Source organism: Mugil cephalus, chromosome 17 (genome assembly GCF_022458985.1).
Source record: "Mugil cephalus isolate CIBA_MC_2020 chromosome 17, CIBA_Mcephalus_1.1, whole genome shotgun sequence".
NCBI lineage: Eukaryota > Metazoa > Chordata > Actinopteri > Mugiliformes > Mugilidae > Mugil > Mugil cephalus.
Genome location: NC_061786.1, coordinates 11,290,488 through 11,309,855, shown reverse-complemented (window position 1 = coordinate 11,309,855; position 19,368 = coordinate 11,290,488). Strand labels below are relative to the sequence as shown.

The window sequence follows — 19,368 nt, the reverse complement described above, 5'->3', positions numbered from 1 at the left end:
TACACTCAGAGGAGGAAAGAGTTGCTGCGTTTACATGGACACCAGTATTCCTTCAGGCTGGGAGGTATTTGTAATCAGAGGGGTAGCGTTAACCATCGACACAGGAAAATACTAACACATGATAATCCTGTAAAAGAACAGGATATGTAAAAACATAGGGGTAGTGAAATAACCAGAAGCGTTTTAGGCAGCACCATCAACTGCGAGGGTCCATCTCGCTCATCACTGAATGAATGAATGTCAAAGAAGTTTGAAACCAAACTCCTTCTTTTTGTTTTAAATTTTGGCCCGATGATTCCACGCGTAAAGAGCAATACATAATTAATTCACTTATAATGCATGTGAAATGGAATCGCAGATTTTTCACAACGTTTCATCCATGTAAACGTAGCGGCAAATATTATTGCACATAACACATTTAGTGGTTTGACTCCTTTAACTGACATTGTAACCACATGTTTGATCTTTTTTGTAGTAAAAAATGCTTGATAATTTCTCATTTTGTACCCATTTTCTAACCATTGCTAGTCATTCAGTTTGTAAGATACACAAATCTTCCCATGTGTGAACACATTACATATACAAATATCTAAGCTGTGGCTTTTATACTTTTCGAGCTATAGTGCTTTTGAACAGATGAAAATATACATCATACAGCTTCAGTATTTATGTATGTATGAATCTGTACAATTGTGTGAACATTTTAATAATAATATGTCAAAATACTCAAGTTGCGGTGCACGCTATTAATATAGATTAAAAATTAATGATATTTAATCGCGATTAATCGTATTTTTTTTTTAGTGTGGAAGTCAAAGAGTTAAAATTTTGATTCATTGCTTCTTAATGACATGAAGGGACGAGCAAAATCCTTCTTCCTGATCGTAACGTGGAAAACTCGCAGGGAAATTAAACAACAGCAAAAAAAGCACCAACAATAGATAATAACGCTTTTAGCAGCAAAGTCTGAGAATGAAAAGGTATGAATGGCCAATGGTTGATACATTTGAGAAAGTGAGAGGTGTTTTTTTTTTTAAGCTTTCAGAAGAATTGTCAAATAAAAATCTGACCTCCACACAGGAGAAAGACATTTAAATAAATTCAACGCTTTTTTTTTTTCCAGAAAAGTTGGGACACTGTGCAAAATGTAACTAAAACCCAAATGCAATTATTTGCTAATCTTTTAACCCTCATATATAATTTAATACAACAAGGAAACAGGCGCAGACTGGAAAAGTAGTGTTATCCAAAATAAAGTCTGGTAGAACACCTTCCAATACGTTTTTGCCACAACTGAATTGATTGGCAACGGGTCAACAACTTGACTGGGTATGAAAAGGACAAGAGTCTTTCAGAAGTGAAGACCAGGGAGGCTGCATGGGCAAATAGTTCCACAGTTTAAAAGCATTGCTCGATGTAAAATTGTCAAGAATTTGTGACTTTCATCACGTACAACACATAACATAATTGAAAGATTCAGAAGTTTCAGAGAAATCTCTGCACAGGACACAAGGCCAAAAACCAATAGTGAATGGCCGTGATCTTTAGATGGTACTGTATTAGAAACAGTTGGGATTCTGCAGTAGAAAACACCGCATGGGCTCAGAAACACCTGGCGATTACCGCCAGTGAACACGGTTTGTCACAGCAGCCATGAATGAAAAGATAAAAATACAGAGAAGACAAGGAAGTGTAACCACCCTCTCTGGGTTTGAGCTCACTCCAGATGGAGTGACTTTGACCTTTGGTATGCCAAATAAAATTTTTGAAATTATTTTTGGAAATCCTGTATAGTGGGGTCCCAATACTAAAAAGAAGAGGGAGCAGTATGTTTGTTATGAGCGCGCGGTTCTAATGCCAGCAACTATGACGATATGGGGGTGCATTATGGCACGAATAACTACATCTGTTAAAGAATGATATATATATACGGGTTTTGCAGGAACATTGTGCACATATTAAAGCTGTAAGGCTTTATAGTAAGAGCAGTAATCCATTAAAAACATTTGGTGCGTTATGAAATTAAAACAAACGGTACTGAAAACAGAAGTGATCATGCTTTTTAAAATGCAATGCTGGCAGTAAATTCAAAATCAGCATATATTTTTCAAAAACATAACTTGTTGCTTTCTTACTATTTTCAGCAGCGTTAAGCTCCCTTGAAGAAAAACGATTGCATTGCTTTTGTTAAACATTTTTTTACAGCATCCCACCTTTTTAGAAACCGAGCAGCATACCAAGTCTTTTGTTTGAGATGTGATGGGTGTTAAAAATGTCGCCTCCGTCTACATAGAAGTTTGTTTATGCAGCGAAACGTTTTTCGAGCAAAGGAATGAGATAAAATGAAGCCACTGCAGGTGTTGTTTCCCTTTTCCCGCGCGGCCATGATGATGCCGTCTCCTATAAATCGCTGCGAAAATGAATTTCACAGGTTCATGCAGCTTAACTGCCTCCGTTGGAGCCTCGGGCCTCGGAAACGTCCTCTCTCATCTCTCATCCAACGACACAATCTTTAATAACTCTAATGTCTGCCTTGCATGAATTATTCCTGCAGTTTGATGACCAAAAATAAGCCTGCTAAAGCTAGTTACTGAATTTAAAATGGAGAATTAACACATATTTTTAAATACCTATAGATCTACAAAATTTTAAAGCTCTTCTTTACTCATATCTTATCTTGATAGCTTGAGTTACTATTAGCATGCTGACATTAAACGAACTATTAGTCTAAGATACTTAAATTTTGTTTTGTCAGTAACCGTTTGGAATGAAGCAGCGGCCAAGACAGGTATGAAATGTCCAATTACTACTTCATACATCAGATCAAATCACATTATTATGCAAGTGGTGGATTGAGGGATAGATTCCTAATTGTGGCGGCGGACAAACATGAGGGAACCAATACATGGCTTGACCTCCTCTGATTAGCTCTCGTTTTAGCTGAAACCACGGAAGAAGAGGATGTCTGGGTCCTGAGGGGAGGGGGGAGAGGAGAAGAGCAGGGTGAAGATGAGCTGAATGTGAGGTATCGATACAGATGGAGTGAACTGACGGCATGCAGGAGGAATGACTCAAATTCACCCAGTGGCTGCATGCTACCAGAGGTCAGGCAGCATGCGGAGGAGATGAAGAAGATCAGTATTAGGATTTAATGAAAGTAATTTGTGGTTGAGGGCCTGGTGGGACAGTATGTCGACAGGACGCCATGGTCAGCTGAACATTTCTGAACATCATTGTAGCTAATAGCAGACACCACAACATGCTGAAGGCTGCACGGGTACAAAGAGGATAACAATTTGAGTCACACTGATGAGGCAATGAAGACAGTTGCTGATATGGATTAAGAGTATATAGAGTGTATAACTTTAGCATCGCCTAACACAGGAGAAAACCCAATTCTGCATTTAACGAACCAACTTAATTGTTGTGTGTCTACATACAAGCTTTCATTTCTCTGAGGTCAAGTTCGAGGCCGTGCTTTGCGGTTAACGCAGTGGTAGTTGCTTCAGTCAGTGCTGACACGCTTTTGCGACCGCCGCATTTATCTTGTTTGTCATATGTCAACACGTATGTTGGGACTGTAAGTTTGCTGCGTTTTCTCCCGGTGGACCAACCAAGATTGGGAGAATTAAAGAATTGAAGTGGTTCCATTGAAGCCTCTGAAACTCATCCTGTAAGTTAGGAAAACGTGTTGAACGCCAGTCAGTCCTCCTCTTGCTGGTGTGCGATAACAACCAACCGCATGTTGGAGGCTGAGCACAAATCAATACAGGACAAGGATGCACGTGAATATAGCCCTCTATAGGTCACAGTGGTTACAGAGGGAAGCGAGATTCCTAAAGACTTAAGAATCAACAAAAACGCTGACAAATCAACCAACTGTGAATCTACTGTCGAGGCTTTGATACGGTAATGAAAGACGTTTCTGTTATTTTGTCACTGCCTCGTGGCTGTGAGAAACAACTAGTCAGCCACTTGCCAGACGAGTTATTCTGAGACCGGTTTATTTATTTATTTTTCTCCTTCTCCCCTCTACACAATGAAATATGGATAACCGCGGCGGGTACAGTGGGCAGCTGTCAACAGCTCCCCGCCACCACTGATCAATCAGTCCCATATCTGAACCACAGCGGCGATGACCCACTGGCTAGAGCTGACATTAATCCTAAACCTCCCAGTCAGCGAGGAGGGATGACAGGATGCAAACGGGGCGGTGGGAGCGAACGCCGATACGGCCTCTAACAAGGAAAGGTGCTGATGCTAATGAGCGTATCTGTGGCTCTTTAACGAGGGCCGGCACCATTTGATGTCCCGATTTACAACGGGCAGTGTCTCAGGGGTGCAGGATAATGAGCTGGACCGGGATTCCCAGGGCAGCAGCTTGTGTAACGCATCTCATGCGGGGGGACACTCGCTCCCAAACGAGGAGACCGAGCGAGAGGAAGAGAGCGGGAAGGACATATTTCATGTCTGTAGGAGAGAGGAGGGCGTGAGGGGAGGGAGGGCACATGTCATCCCCGCTTGATATGATTGTTTGTACACACCAATCATTGAATCGCTGCGTCCAAGTGAGAAAAGCTTGTGTTCTCTGTGACAAACTGACCTCGGGCAACAAGAGCACTCACAGAAAGGGGAAATGGAGAAGGAGGGCATGGTGGGTGGGGGAGAACGAGACGCTTTAGAGGGCAAACAGTAGCTGTTAATGGAGAAAACGTCCACGTATCTCCGCATACCTCGCTTGCTTTTCTGGACACATGAGCATAATTTTTTGAGCAATCCTGGAAAAAGGAAAAAAAAAAAAAAAATTTATATATCTGGCTCCTGCTGCACTTCGGAGCAAATTAACAAATGTGGAGCTCAGTGACCTCAGCGCAGAGACCATCCACGCCGAGTGTGCGGCGCGCCCTACCACCCCCACCTCTTACTGCTGCGTCTGCATGGCTGCATTAGTCAAGCTCAAATGGGTTTTTTCCGCCATGAGAAGCAGAGCATGACATGCGCTCAACAATGGCAGGCAGATGACGAGCCAGCTCCATTTGATGATGGCCTCTGCCGACGCGGCCTCTTTTTTTTTTTTTTTTTTATGTGGAGGAATACAAGGGCAGCGTGGTTCATTATGGGTGCACAGGTGGCCGGAGATCTAATGAGTCACATTTTGTGCCGTTCTAACGTGCAAATGGCTCAAAGAGGGGCACTAAAATAAATAAATAAATAAATAAAAACAAGCCTGTTTATGAGGAGTTTTTATTCTCACTTTGATGAAGATGTATCAGCTGTCTATCCCCGTAGCTAATCTGACAAAATGATAACCAAAGAAAAACCCTGTGAGCGCCACAGTGTGCTCAGAAAAGATGACTGCTGATATTTGCAGTATAAAGATTATTACTTCACAGGACACTGTGACGTTAACACCTCAGAGTTAAAGCGTTAAAAGCCGTCACTGCGTCCGTTAACTTTTCAGAATGCTGTTTGTCATAGTGAGAATATTTTCTAATCAGTCTTAGGTAATAACACTGCCCCCCTCTGGCTAGCCGGCCGTCTGATTAGGATTTTTTTATTTATTTATTTATTTATTTTTTTTTTAACATTGATCCGTTGGAAGATGAGCACAAAGTCAAATCCATGTGAAACCAGTAGAAATCTTGTTCCATTTCAGTACGTGTTTTCACCCATTTGGAAAAGAAAGCAATGCATAATAAGTAGAAATGACTAGTAATCAATACTTAGTAGTTTGTCAAGTCAGTAAACAGCACAGCTAACGGTGCTTCAGAACATTGAAGAAAGAAAGAAAAACTATAATACAGGGCTTCTTTTTTGCATGCTAGTCCACGCATCACAGGAACCACAACAATCCAAATTGTACCTGATCTACTAACTGCTCACCACTGAGCACCATTTGAACGTTTGACCTTCTAGCACAGCCTATGACATTATGTTGACATTTCAAGTAATCCCTCCCACGGTTCTTAATCCCAGTGGCCGTGGACTGCCCTGACCCATCCTCGGAGCTCAAGCCCCTTACATGCTCTCACCGCACACTGACAGAAAAAAAAGCAGGGAGACAAACACGACTCGGATACTCGGAGCGGTCAACGACGCCCCTCGTGCTTCTGGAGAGCTCACGGGGGCTCATCGGAGCATGCAGCGATTAGAGAGCTTGTTAATTATTATATGCAAGTTGGAGCGTTTCCCCACTGGGATTGAACATATAGCAAGAGGATGTATTAGGTGCATCCTATTTTTGTTTGAAGGTGGATTATTTGAGTTGTTTTGAAGGTAGCCCTCAAAAAGTCTTAACACATGGATGAGAAAATACTCTACCACAGTAAAAAAAAGAAATCACCTCAGTGTTCTATTTATTTTTTCCATCTTCCCTGAAGTGGCAGTTCATACTTCAGCAGATCACTTTCTGGCATTAGTCAGCTTTTACAGTAGACACCTGCTACCACATGTCTCAGTTTTATCATGTTTGAGTAAAGCTGTATTTTACCTGTTACGGTCACACAAAGTTTCACTTGGACAACGGGCCCCGGCAGATAAAAAGCGATGAAATGATGAGGTACAAGATGACAACCCATTTATTTAGTAATACATTCTGCAAACTAGAAATTTTATTCAAACTTCAAAGGCTAAAAAATGAAAGAAAGGAGGGAAAGAAGGGGAGAAAATTTAAGGAGCAGGGAGAAAAACGCATCTATTCACAAGCAAGGAATGCAATTTGTTCAATCGACAACACAAATAGTACAATTTAGTTCAGGGAACAAAGCTTTTTTAAACATTTCTTTTTTTTTTTTTCTCTGCCATTCCTTTGGAGCTAGAACATAATACAAAATATACAGTTATTGAACTTTGTAAAATCACTCACAGAGGCCTCTGAGAAGCATTTGAATCAACATCGACGATACTTAACTACAGCACTCTAAAGCTATTCTTGAATGTAATCATAAATAGAGCAGACATTAATGTATGTACGCACATTTTGAATGCTTACGAGGTTACCATGTTAAAACACTTGCATTTGTTAAAAGTATGACATCATCTGCAGTGAAAATTAAATAAGCTTTTTCAAGATCCAATACGGTAACATGGAAAAAAATAATAATAATAACAGGAAAAAAAAAAAACAAACCAGCGATGCTTGAAAAGTTGTACCTTGTGACAACCAGGACAAAGTCACTTTGCTGATAGCTTAAGTACCTTAAACTGGACAAAGTTTTTAATCTGTACTCCTCTTCATAGTGTTTTGTTGGACAAGTACTTTAGGGGGCAACATGAGATTTGGGTAAGGCAAATCGGTGAGCTTATTTATGAGCTGAAAAAGGTCAGCAAAGGGAGGCTCAGGTCCCCCTGGGAGGGGACAAGTAAACCACCACTGCTAAGGGTCACACAGTACACGCCACAACTGAGGTACATCACTATGTACAAGAGGGCGCAAGCATTTAAAATCTCTTTCAACTTCTGCCAGGTAGTCCTCCATACAAGAATATACAGGATGCTTTCCAGGCAACCAAAGGTAAATAGCTTTATAATCTTTTTTTTTTTTTAATTTTTAATTTTTTTTTTATTCTACAATAATTTTCTGGAAAAAAAAGAGCTGATTATAGATGGTCAGTGCATATGACTATTGTCATTTAGTCACTTATTTTCTCACACATCTCACATTTCTAAAACCCTGAACTCTCGATACAATTATAGATTTGAGCCAAGTGAGCATCACACAAGGGGGCGAAGCGGGTGAGGTTACACAGGTTTGAGGGCGACGCTGGGGGGGGGGGGGGTCGGAGGGGAGCTAACAGGACGAGGCCAATAGTGTTCCTAGTCACTAAAACAAGTCGTCTTCTACAGTAGCTTCTCGAGTCATCTGTTTAGTTAATAGAACAATTCGAACACTGTACAACCTTATCTCACTCTAATTGATCAGTGTTAAAACAATAACAGGGAAGAGCCATCGGAGGATGGTCCTTGTTAAAGTAAAATCGCCAAACAAAAGACAAAAAAACATTTACTATAAAGTTTATGAGGTATTTCAGTTAATGAGAGATTAAAACTATATACGTTTGGGATCCTTTTTTTTTTTTGATCAGTTTTTGGGAAAGTAACAGGGATGATTTAGGAAAAATTGATAATATGTCTACGGACAAATCATGACCAAGCCACTGTCTGTATCTGCAAATGTGTTACAGCTGCAGCAACTTTCAACATTTCAAAGTTAATTTCTAACAATTCTCATCATGAGGAATGAGCCAGTTGTAGAAATGGGTAATCCATTAATAATAATTGAAGGATCCAGGATAATTTAAAGGGTGGACAGTCCAGGGGCGCGGGTTTATAAACTGCTTCGACATACAAAGAAATAAGTTTGTTCCTCTTTAAGCTTAAAGAAAAAAAATAGCATGAAATGTGGCTTTCAGGGTCACACTGTAATATCAACAAGCAGCAGGGTGCAGACAAAGGTTAGACAAGGGGAGATATTTAGTGCACTTAACAAATACAAGCTATGCAGAGCAAAATAAATAGCTTATAGATTAAATATAAACTGCTTAGCTAAATAAAAAAAAAAAGAGCATTTTAATATAAATACTAAAAAATGTTTTGCAAACACACCGAATATATTGGCTTGAGTTTTACATGTGTGTGTACAGTAGACATACAAGTATTAAGGTGAGCACTCTGAAAAATATGCTAACCATTTAGCGGTTTATTTGTTGAAATTTGATTTTTGTGGGAAGGAATATTCAGTGAAACCATATTTTCATGCAAACACAAAGAAAACTATTTTCCTATTTGACACGTTTACAGTCTGGAGTTTGCTACTGTACCACTTTAACAAACCTGTCGATATTATACTTGTTTTTTTTGTCTTTTTTGTAGGGTGACTAGTCAAAGGTACTTTATGGAGTCTTCAGTGTAAATACAAAATTAAGTTACATTCAATATTTCTGAGCAAAATGCATTTTGCTATAAGGCCTAGCCAAATTTTCAGTAACATGTTCGTCAGTAGGTGGGTTTTTTTTTCTCCCCGCCTCCCGCTCTTTGTACACGATCCTCCAGTCTCTAATGGTTTGTTGGCACACTCGCACCACATCACCATGACGCCACCTGTTGATATACACATTACTGCCCCCTGCAGGCAGGGGGAGTGCACTCACGTTCTTGGTGTGCGCTTTAAAGCGAACATTTCCCTAAACCACCGGCAAAGGTTCAAAACTCCACAGAGTACCTTTAAAAGTCAACTAATGGGAGCTACAGGATAGCATCTAATAACTTTATATTTTTGGACTGTTGCAGTGTAAGAGCTACGTTCTCTTTGTACCGTGACTTCTACACTTTGGCATTTTTAATTTAGGATTATCATCAAAGTTAGAGTCCGTTTAAGCCTAAAGCCTGCGAAATAGTTAGGATTGTCATTTTGATTTTAGCACGTTATCAAGCTTCATCACTTAAAACTAATCATCAGCGTTGGCGACGGGGACAACAAAGTGTTTGAGGATTTTTTTCTTGCTTTTTTTTCCCCGCCCCGAACCCCCAAAATGTAACCAACCGTCTCAAGACAAACCAGAATCACATTTTGTCCATGGCAACAAACTAAACTCAAGCGACATGATTTATTCCTTGAAAAGTTAAGTCAAAAATATATACATACAGAAATTTCCAACAATGCAAGACACACACACACAAACAAAACAAAAAAGAAAAAAAAAAAAAAATGGCAGAAAATAAATCTGAAATAAAAACCATTTCTCTTCGAGAAATACATCTACCGAGTGTGTTAAATACAGATTTAGTCAGTGACCGTCTTTTCAGAGGTGGGAAATAAAGTTAACCTACAAGTGATACACTATAGCAGCAAACTGTATTGTGATGTGGCTTGTGGTGCCATGGGGGAGGGTTTTATTTAGAGCGAATGGGAATAAAAAGGTGCTGTACAACCGCAAGAACTCAATGCAGATTACGTGTTTGTTCTTGGTGTGAATTTCCAAATTACCTGAATAAAAACGAGGCTCGTATGTTTTCGAACCGTTTTCCGACTGTTAATGCGCGAGTCCGTCTAAAATATTCAGTGCTTTAACTGTTCACATAGGTCAAATTATCAGATGTTAAATGCTAAAAATCTATCTGTACCACATACAAAAGAACTTAATCTCATGAGAAAGAAAAATAAAACTTGGCATAGGCTGTTATAAAGCTGTAAAATATGATCAAAAAAAAAAAATTATATGGCACCCACAGTGGTCACTGGTGTGGAAGTAGGTTTAGAATCTGATATTTAAATATGACACAAAAGTGTGTACACTAGTCCACACAAGACTAGCAAATCATTGTACACCACTGGTAAATTGAGTTACTTGTGTCATCTCAGGTTACAGTCATATATATGTGTGGAAAGAGATAGAGCTAAAAGTTGTTCAAATGTTGTTGAGTTGATATGAAGCACTGGCTGAAAGAGAGAAACGAAGAAAGAAAAAAAAAAAAAAAAAAGGCTGACAATGGGTTAGCACGAGGAGGGCGATTCCCTTGAACTCCAGCCCGATTTGTTGTCTGAACCACCTCGGCGAGTTGAAATTAGAGTTGCTCATTAAGATCTGCCTTTCCACTAACACGCGTGCGGCGTGTACGTACACACAAGAGGGCACGCACGCTCGCAGGTGTCCATCTGCACAGAAACGTGCGAACATGGAACCAACCGCAGAGCTTTGCAGAAATGAGAATATATACACGTTTATATATTTCCACTTCATACTTTCAAAATGACTGAGAAACAGCTTGCCAATATTATTTGAGCATGTACAGAAAAACACTTATAAAAAGTAAAATACAATTAAAAAAAAAGCACAGGGAAAAAAATAATTAGGATTTAAATGGTCTGATATCGAAAGCTTACTGTGCTGTCAACTATACAATTTACCCGTTTCTTTAAAGGAGCATAGACTAACTGGGGGGGGAATTAAAAAAGAAAAGGTAAAAGCGCAGAGACGTGCCAGGAGGACAAGCGGTAATATTCACTGAAAAAGATTTGTTAGACTTCCAGAAGAGCAGGAAAAGGCAGATAGTGCATAAAATGTTCTCTTTTTCCATTTCTTTCATTTTTTAACTTAAAATCAAGCTGCATTAAATACAGGCTGTTTGTACAGGACAATTGCACTTCACAAAAACAGAAATATACAAACACACACAAGGAAATGTGAATCAAATTAATTACAGCAAAAAAAAGAAAAAAAAGAAAAAAAAATCTTACTACTTAAGCTGATTATTTAACATAAAGAAAGAAAACCTTGTGGACTCACTTGTTATGGATTACTTTAGAGGAGAATATTAAGGTGGGTGAACATAAAGGGGAGACAAGACGGTGGGGATCCTGAACTCCAGAGTGGACTGGTGCTGCACTATTCCAGGTTTGTGTGCATGCAACTCCTCTTCTTCTTCCTCCTCCTCCTCCTCCTCCTCCTCCTCCTCCTCTTCCTCCTCCCATGAAATTCCCTTCTTAGAAACCAAAAGCTCAGAGTGACGGAGAGACAGACTGCTGAGCTGAGCTGCTGTGGGTCTTGAGAGGATGGTGGTTTGTAAACTCTATGCTGTGTTAGTGGTAGGAGGTTGTGTTACCACATGTCGTCAGTGGACGCAGAGTCCTTGATAAGAGAGGAGAGGAAGGAAAAACCCTTCAGACTCTGGCTCTACATCCGTGAGAGACACACACTGAGAAATCTAGTTCAATCTCCCAAGTGTGAACAGAGGCATTTAAATCCCACAGACATCTTTGAGGCGACTGTAAATATAACAGATAATCTACACTTTACTTGTGTCATTTAACATTATTCTTGTTGCCAACATGTGGCAACTGTGAACTGTCTTTGTGTTGTCGACATGTATTTTTGAAGCTTCTTTTACAAACAAGTGATTTGTTTTCTCCATAATGTACAGTAAAAAATAATGACTAGTAATAATAATGACTAAATTAGTTTCGTTGTCGTTTTTAAAACATATAAAACTAAAACTGAAGTTGTTTATACCAACTATAACTAAAGGGTTATTACAGCTGGTAAAAACAACATTTTTAGTGCCTTCTCAGCCCAACAGAGCCCGAAATAACCACAGTGATTAACAATGAACATCAAAAGTGACTAATAAAAATACAAAAATGTGTTTACAATGGAGATATTTTGATTGTCTGGATTTTCACAGACGCACACTTTGGTAAATAAATGAAAGAAATCCAGTTTAACATTTAAAAATAGGTCACATACCATTTTGCATAAGTAATATGTGCACCATTCTGTTTTGTGGACCGACACATTTCAAATATATTGTGTCACTTTCAAAATATGACTCAATATTTGGTCTCAGGGGCATTAAAAGAATACTTAGGTGTAGTGGTGCAACACTCAGATTGGCTAAATAAACAAATGTGTCAAGGTACAACACTGCTAAATCTGCGAAGAGAGGAAGCTCCACTGTACAATTACCTCATTCCAGGCTGATGTTTAAGTGCGCATTGGGCAGCTGTGTAAATTAGATAAATATCATTTTCGGATCTGCATCGGCACTGGCAGATACCCAGTGTTAAAAGCACTTGGTTGAAGGGCAACAAGCTTTATCGGGACATCTCCAGTGTTTGCTCATGCTGTGACATTACCTAGCAACAGTGAGTGCGCCGTCTGCAAACAATCTGGCTGCTCCCAGACAAACTAGCTTCAGAAGATCACCACTTCACGGCGGCCCTTCAGTTTCAGTAAAGGTCTGCGCAGCTATAGCACAGCCATGGTCTATACAGTCTAAATGCATACGAATAAGCAACATAAAGTGTGTCAGCAAACATAACCTTGCTTCTTTGACTTGAGACTGTTCTTGTTTGTCCATTCTTTTTTTGTTTGTTTGTTTGTTTTTCAAATATTATTACGATTGCTCTCGTGTAGAAGATCAAGGTCTGAGGTATAACTTCTACACCATTATTGTTCATTCTTTGTTGTGGACCAAGGTCTAACAAATACCCTGCTGGGATTATTTCTGGTTGGGACACAATCATTATTTTCACAGTGGTGATATAAAATAGCCACCACAGAGTCTTTAAAGTTTGTTACAGGACACACAACAAAGCAGCAGAAGAACTCCAAATAAATGGGTTGACCTGTGATCTGGATCATGTCCCACATCCTTCATTGTAGATTTTATTTAGTGGTATTTTAAACATGATATTGTGTCAATGTGTCACTGGAATATTCAGCATCTCGAGGGTTTATGTATTTTCTCTTGTCAGAGTTTATAATGGGCTATTAGGATTTATTGTCACAAATCAACTTGGTTGGTCAAACATTAAGATGCAGACTGAGCTAGATGAGTAGGCTAAGATGATCATTACTGCTCTGAAAGGAGCAGAAGGCTTGATGACTAAAAATAAGTCATTTAAAAAATACAAAAACTGCAGCGACTTCTGAAAAGGGGGTTGTCCATCCAAACAGAGAAACGAGATTGGACCGTGGCCACGAGAATGACTCAGACGAAGCAAGAGATCAGAGATGTCATGAAAAGAAGTATTAAAAACAACAAAAGGGCAGCATGACGGGATATTTGTTTGAAAAGACGACGTGTAAAGACACCGACTGCTTAAAAGAGAAACTGCCTGCGGGTCTGATGGAAAGATTACAGAGCTCCTCAGCTATGCGCCCTGATGAATGTGTCTGAATCACATTGTGTTGGAATAACTTGATAATATTTTACCACGGTTAATGATGATACTAATGCTGCCAAGTTACAATTCGGTACAATGCAGTCTTATACTTTCGCTTAAACATCTAATCTGCAAAAATCACATTTGTCTCTGTGCACTTTTTCCACAATACTTCTGTCAGCGTTTAATGAGATTCTCGCTGTTGCTGCTAGACCTTGAAGCAACAGCATTATATAAATTGCGCTTATTGATTCCATGAGATTGAAATAGTTTACATAGTTATCACGATAACTATGTTGCCGTTAGGTCACACTCTGGTTGTAGATACGTGTGACACATCCGACACATTAACTATGCTGCCAACTGTGCATATAGACATGTAGACAAACTCCCACATCCCAACACATAGCGCGTCACAGACGACTACTGTGGACACTGGTTAAGTAGATTGTTGAACAGATAGTTCACACATTACACAGCGCATCTTTTAAGATCATCAGTCGTTAAGTCATAAAAAGGATTGAAGACTAGTTGCTGTAAATGAAGGAGCAGAGCAACTAGTGCTTGTTTTAACAAGGGTCGTTTCTTAATACCAGCGGACGGAAGAAAGAGCTCATTTATGAGATAACATGAAACCTTAATTTCAAATCTCCATGACTTGATTAACTTTTTAACCGTGAAATACTTTGTGACAGTATCCCGTGACACCACCAACTTACAAACGAAACCCACAGTAACGCTGGACTGGCTTCAGAACAAGAACGTTAAAGCCCTGGTGGCCAGGCCAGAACTCGAATTTAAAATTCATTAAGAATAATTCTTTATGAATTTTCAGAGAACAGTTTACGTGTTTACCGGATTTGAGTACATCTGCAAACAATAGGGCAGTAAGATGTTACAGATGTGTCCAGAGGACATGAAAGTACTAATGCTGCCAAAGGTGGTTTTTAAAAAAACTACTTGTTTAAAAGGCTGACTATGATAAACACAATGTAACATTTGTATGAGCTGCTTTCAACACATTTATACATATGTTAGAAGTTCATTTCACTTTTTACACTGAAATGTTTGTGTAGACTGGTGTCAAAACAAAAAAAAATAAATCCCAATTTAGCACATTTTGTACTTACAACATAATACACACAGGTCAAAGGGCCTGACGGCTTTCAGAAGGCACCTTAAACTCCGAGAAAACTCAATGTGTGAACACAATTTAAAAATGCCACCGTTATTCACACTCAATATTTGAGTGGACAAGGGCAACAGGTTTGTGGTTTGTCTGCGCACTAATTAGCGAAATCAGCTCACGTTGTTGGGGACTGAGGCTTTTTGGAACACAATCTTCAATACAATTGTGGTCCTTCTCAAAGTTAAATTACAAAACACCCATGTCATTGCGGAGTCAATCCACATTTGTTTTTCTGATTGAAAAGTTCAACTTTCATTAATTTGCTTGTACCATTTTGCTGAATGCTAGACATGCATTAGATTAGTTAATTTGCTGGTTACACATCAAAACCATGCATACGCTAAACAAAGCATACCTTCAAAGAGTTAAAGACCAGCTGGATACTTACTGTGTCATCGCTTCGGTAGGGGTTGAGTTTGTTGTACACTGCTTCAATAACACTTCGTCTGAAGGGGGGAAAAAAAATATAAAATTATTAATATAATTATATTTTTTAAGCATACTGAAATAATGAAAAAGACACAAGTGATTAAATTGACAATCACCACGACGAAGAAAACCACATCACACATAATGTCGTAAGGAAGCTGTAATCCATTCAAACCACAGAGTTCACTTACTTGCTCGCCAGGTCTCCTCCAGGGGGGAGGTTAGGGATGCTCTCAGCTGCTAACGTCCGCAACACATGGACCAAATCTGGGACACCTTCATCCCCCTGCTTTTTGATGATCTCTGTTAGGAGAGAAAATTACATAATTTTAGATATTTTAATATAAAGTCCCTCTGGAAATATCAGAACAACATGTGCAATGAAATGTTTGCCCAATAAAAAAAAATGTGATTGACACCTGATTACAGGGTAATAATATTCTGTTAAGAATTACGTTGGGTTGAGTTATTAACTACTCAAACAAACTAAAGTTTGTTTATTGTGCCTTGCACCAAAAAGCCCAAGTCTGCATAACTGCAAATCTATTAAGCCAATCGTGCAATTGCATGGATGGAGGACATAGTTGAGGTTCATAACACTTTTAACTGTGTAGTGGCAGAAGCAGGTGTAGATGGACTTGGAACAGAACATGTCCTTGTTATTCTTCTTGGTTTATTGTACACATGACATGAATTAGTATCTAATTCATTCAAGTACTCTGGCAATAAGCCACAAGTCAACAGCATTTGACAGCATTTCAGAAAAAGAAAGCACTTTTTTTTTTTCCCCATTTATGGAAAAAAATTATGATAAACAAGAACAGACGACAGCTGTGTAAGAGGCCTGGCAAAGCATCAGAAAGAATATGATTATGTTCAATAACACTGGAGCCCCTGAAAACACAAGGATCATAAGGCCAAAGTGGCACCATCAATTCTGCACCAACACTACAACTTCAAAAACATGACATTTCCTGGAAACATGCATTCAACAATATGAGCCATTACTGGCGTCACGGGCCTTAACAGCAAATATTAGGTAATCCTTTATGAAAAATAAAATGGGATGCCAATGACATGGTTATGCAAGTAGCGCTCTAGCTGTAAAGAAGGAATGTCAATTCTTTGACTTGGTGTTTTGATGTTTCACATTCTCCAGCAAGAACAAAGCTTGAAACTTGAAAATAAATACTGTGAACTGATGATGGGTCTCTGCCTTTAAATGTTAATACACCAAGGTTTTGGGAAAACTCTGAAATATTGTATGATCTCCTTTTAATTAAACATTCAAACCCTTTTCCTCTCCAGATAGGTACTAACGAGCAGATGACAACATCTGGAAATAGAATTAATCCATCAGACATACAACTTTTTACAAAATTAATATTATCCCCATCAACTTGTGTTACTTAATGTGGAAAAAAAAAAACTGTACCTTCTACTCTGCCCTCCAGATATTTGTCCAGCTCAGCCTCCCGTTTCACTGCTTCTGGAGATACCTTCGGAGCCCCAGGAAAGCAGATTAACACAACACTCATATTGTCCCGGCTTCCCTGTGGAATAATAAACAAATCAGTAAATAAGTACGATACCAAACACTGGACCAAAATGTCAGAATTGGGTTTATAGATATGCCATACCTTGTATAAGCAGGTGTCAACAATTTCATTGGTGACTTTTTCAAGATCATCTGTAACCTCTAGTCTTGACCTCACAAAATCACACAGTTCCTCATTGGCCATGACATCCCAGATGCCATCACAAGCTAGTACTATGAACTCATCTTCGCCCTCACTTCTCTCTATTGCATAAACTTCAGGCTCTGGAGAAACCAGCTGCTCAGTTGGGCCTTTTCCAAGAACGCACTTGTAGTCGAAGTCTCCCAAAGCCCGAGACACAGCTAGGGACCCATTAACTCGCTGTATCATAACTGAACCACCAGCATTCTGGATCCTTTCTTTCTCTAGTGGGTTGCTGGGTTTGTGATCTTGCGTGAAGAAATGCACGGCTCCACCCCGGCTGAGGAGCCCCCGCGAGTCGCCACAGTTGATAAAGTAGATATGGCTTGGAGAAATCATCACCCCCACTGCGGTGGAACCACTGCGGTCCACGCCATGCTTCTTCTCAGAGATGGTTCGCATGTGTTCGTCGATCTGCAAGAATCCTGTGCGGATCCCACTCTTCACACTTTCCACAGAGGGGTCCTCCTGCAAAGCACTCTGGAAGTCTGGGTTGCTGGTGATGTGGTGCAGCAGGTGCTCACAGCAGTACTTGGCCACCTGAGAGCCAGCATGCCCATCATATACAGCGAAGAATGACCAGAGGTCGAGACCATGAGGCAGACCGATTACTGCCGTGTGCGCATCTTCCATCTCAACCCGCCAACCTTGCATGCTGCTCAGCCCATACGTTAGGTTGTTACCCTCACCACGGGAATTATATTTTTCCATCTTTGGTTTGTCCAGAAACGCACCCATTTTGTCCTAAACAGCCTGTAACACAAATCAAAACAAAAATAAATAAATTGGGATCATAAATCAATACTTGGAAAACTTGTGTGGCAATATACACATTTAACTATTTAACCATTTAACTGCTATAAGGTATATTTTAATAGATCAAAATAGTTTTCTAAACTAATTAAAAAATAATAATAATAATGAGAGTGCAGTGCTCAGCAGATGGATGCACTAATGACTGTAACAACTGAAATGAAACGGTCCATCTTCCCTTCGTTTGTGGCAAACCATTAGCATGTTGAAGCTCGGTTAAGGCCCCTGCTCTAGTCTAAAAATAGTAGACCTCTGTTCACATTTTGTCTACATATTAGGAACGCTGCTGGTGGATCTAATTGAAAACACTTCAGGTCATATACTGGTCAAGTTAAACACTTGGCGTGGTGCAGTGAATGAAGTTAATCAGTGATCTTCTCATACACTACAACACCCTCTGACCTTCGCAGTGCAGAACACCTCACCATACACGGGGCATTGCGAGTTACAGCCATCGTTACATGCTTGCAGAGCTAAGCGACTGGCCAGTTACTCGATAACCACCACGAACCACAACATCAGTTAAATACAACACTGACGCTGTGCTACGCTGTAGGTTAATACCGTGAAACCCGCTCAACGAAGCTCAATAGTGCTACTGAATCTACGGAGAAATTTAGCTGTGTGTGGCAAACCCAGACCACAACTCAAACAGACAGCTTTACCTAGTTGTGGGCCTTGACCCTTGTCCCTCGCAGCTAACTCTGACAGGCCTGCCTCCTGCCTCCATGGCTACCGTACTCTCGCTACATGCTAACAAGGCTAGGCTAGCTGACTGCCCAGCGCTCCCAAACAGTTGTTGTGGATTCAGAGAAAACATTTCATGACTTACCAAATAACCCCAAAAATACTGGTCGACCGACAGCAACGGGTGCAGAGCTGCTACGAGGACGAGGGCCGAGTGTCTGCGACTCACACTAAAGAGGGTACACCGACGAAACGGAAGGGTTTAGCTGGGCTAGCTAGCCGATTAGCTAGCAACGAGGACTCAGACTCAGAGCAGATAAACTGAGGAGGAGCTGGGTCCCTCTTTGAGTAATCATTCGCGATGCATCACATCATCTCAGCTGGCAAGATAAAGAATATTCTATCGGATTTTGTTGTGAAGCTTATGGGCCGGAGCTTTGTACGGCCAAGCCGGGGGGAGGGAGAGCTGACAGGTCTGAGCCCCAGCCTCTCCTCTTGACAGCTAACTAGCTAGTAGCCACTAGCCGAGAAGAAGAAGAAGCGGCAGGACCCGGATGTTACAGGTTGCGTCTTCTAAAACATGACGTCACCTCTGAAGAGTTTTTGCTGCTTGGGCTGCGAGACCAGGGGCGATTCTGGGGTCAGAGCTTTATGGGCGCTTTAATGTCACAAAACTATCATTTCGTTTAAAGAATAATAATAATAAAAAAAGAAAAAAAGAAAATACATTTAAATGAGAAGATGAAGAAGAAACAACAATCAAACAAACTTAAAGATACGGCCAATAAATATAGGCAACCCAGTCTATTCTTTGCACATTTCATATAAAAGACATGGGTTGGTGAGTT

At 40.0% G+C, this 19,368-nt stretch overlaps 1 protein-coding gene across 2 annotated transcripts; it reads right to left on the bottom strand.

Moving 5' to 3' along the window:
• Positions 1 to 1,022: 1,022 nt before the first annotated feature.
• Positions 1,023 to 19,056, bottom strand: ppm1aa (protein phosphatase, Mg2+/Mn2+ dependent, 1Aa). Of its 2 annotated transcripts, none has more exons than XM_047610784.1 (6): positions 18,666 to 19,056; positions 16,922 to 17,773; positions 16,717 to 16,834; positions 15,473 to 15,584; positions 15,241 to 15,298; positions 1,023 to 2,972 (listed from the first exon to the last, which is right to left on the bottom strand). In XM_047610784.1, the coding sequence occupies exons 2-6, from the start codon at positions 17,756 to 17,758 to the stop codon at positions 2,937 to 2,939; spliced, it is 1,161 nt and encodes a 386-aa protein (XP_047466740.1). In that variant the 5' UTR covers positions 17,759 to 17,773; positions 18,666 to 19,056; the 3' UTR covers positions 1,023 to 2,936. The 2 variants fall into 2 exon arrangements, with proteins under 2 accessions (XP_047466740.1, XP_047466741.1); XM_047610785.1 differs by lacking the exon at positions 1,023 to 2,972 and adding an exon at positions 6,561 to 11,627 and having other exon boundaries at positions 18,666 to 19,052.
• Positions 19,057 to 19,368: the final 312 nt, after the last annotated feature.

Coding starts and splice junctions, on each gene's coding strand:
- ppm1aa (XM_047610784.1), bottom strand. CDS start 17,758: ATGGGTGCGTTTCTGGACAAACCAAAGATGGAAAAATATAATTCCCGT. Junction 15,299..15,472: donor GGAGGAGACCTGGCGAGCAA/GTAAGTGAACTC, acceptor TCCCCCCTTCAG/ACGAAGTGTTATTGAAGCAG. Junction 2,973..15,240: donor CCTACCGAAGCGATGACACA/GTAAGTATCCAG, acceptor CCCTCCCCTCAG/GACCCAGACATCCTCTTCTT.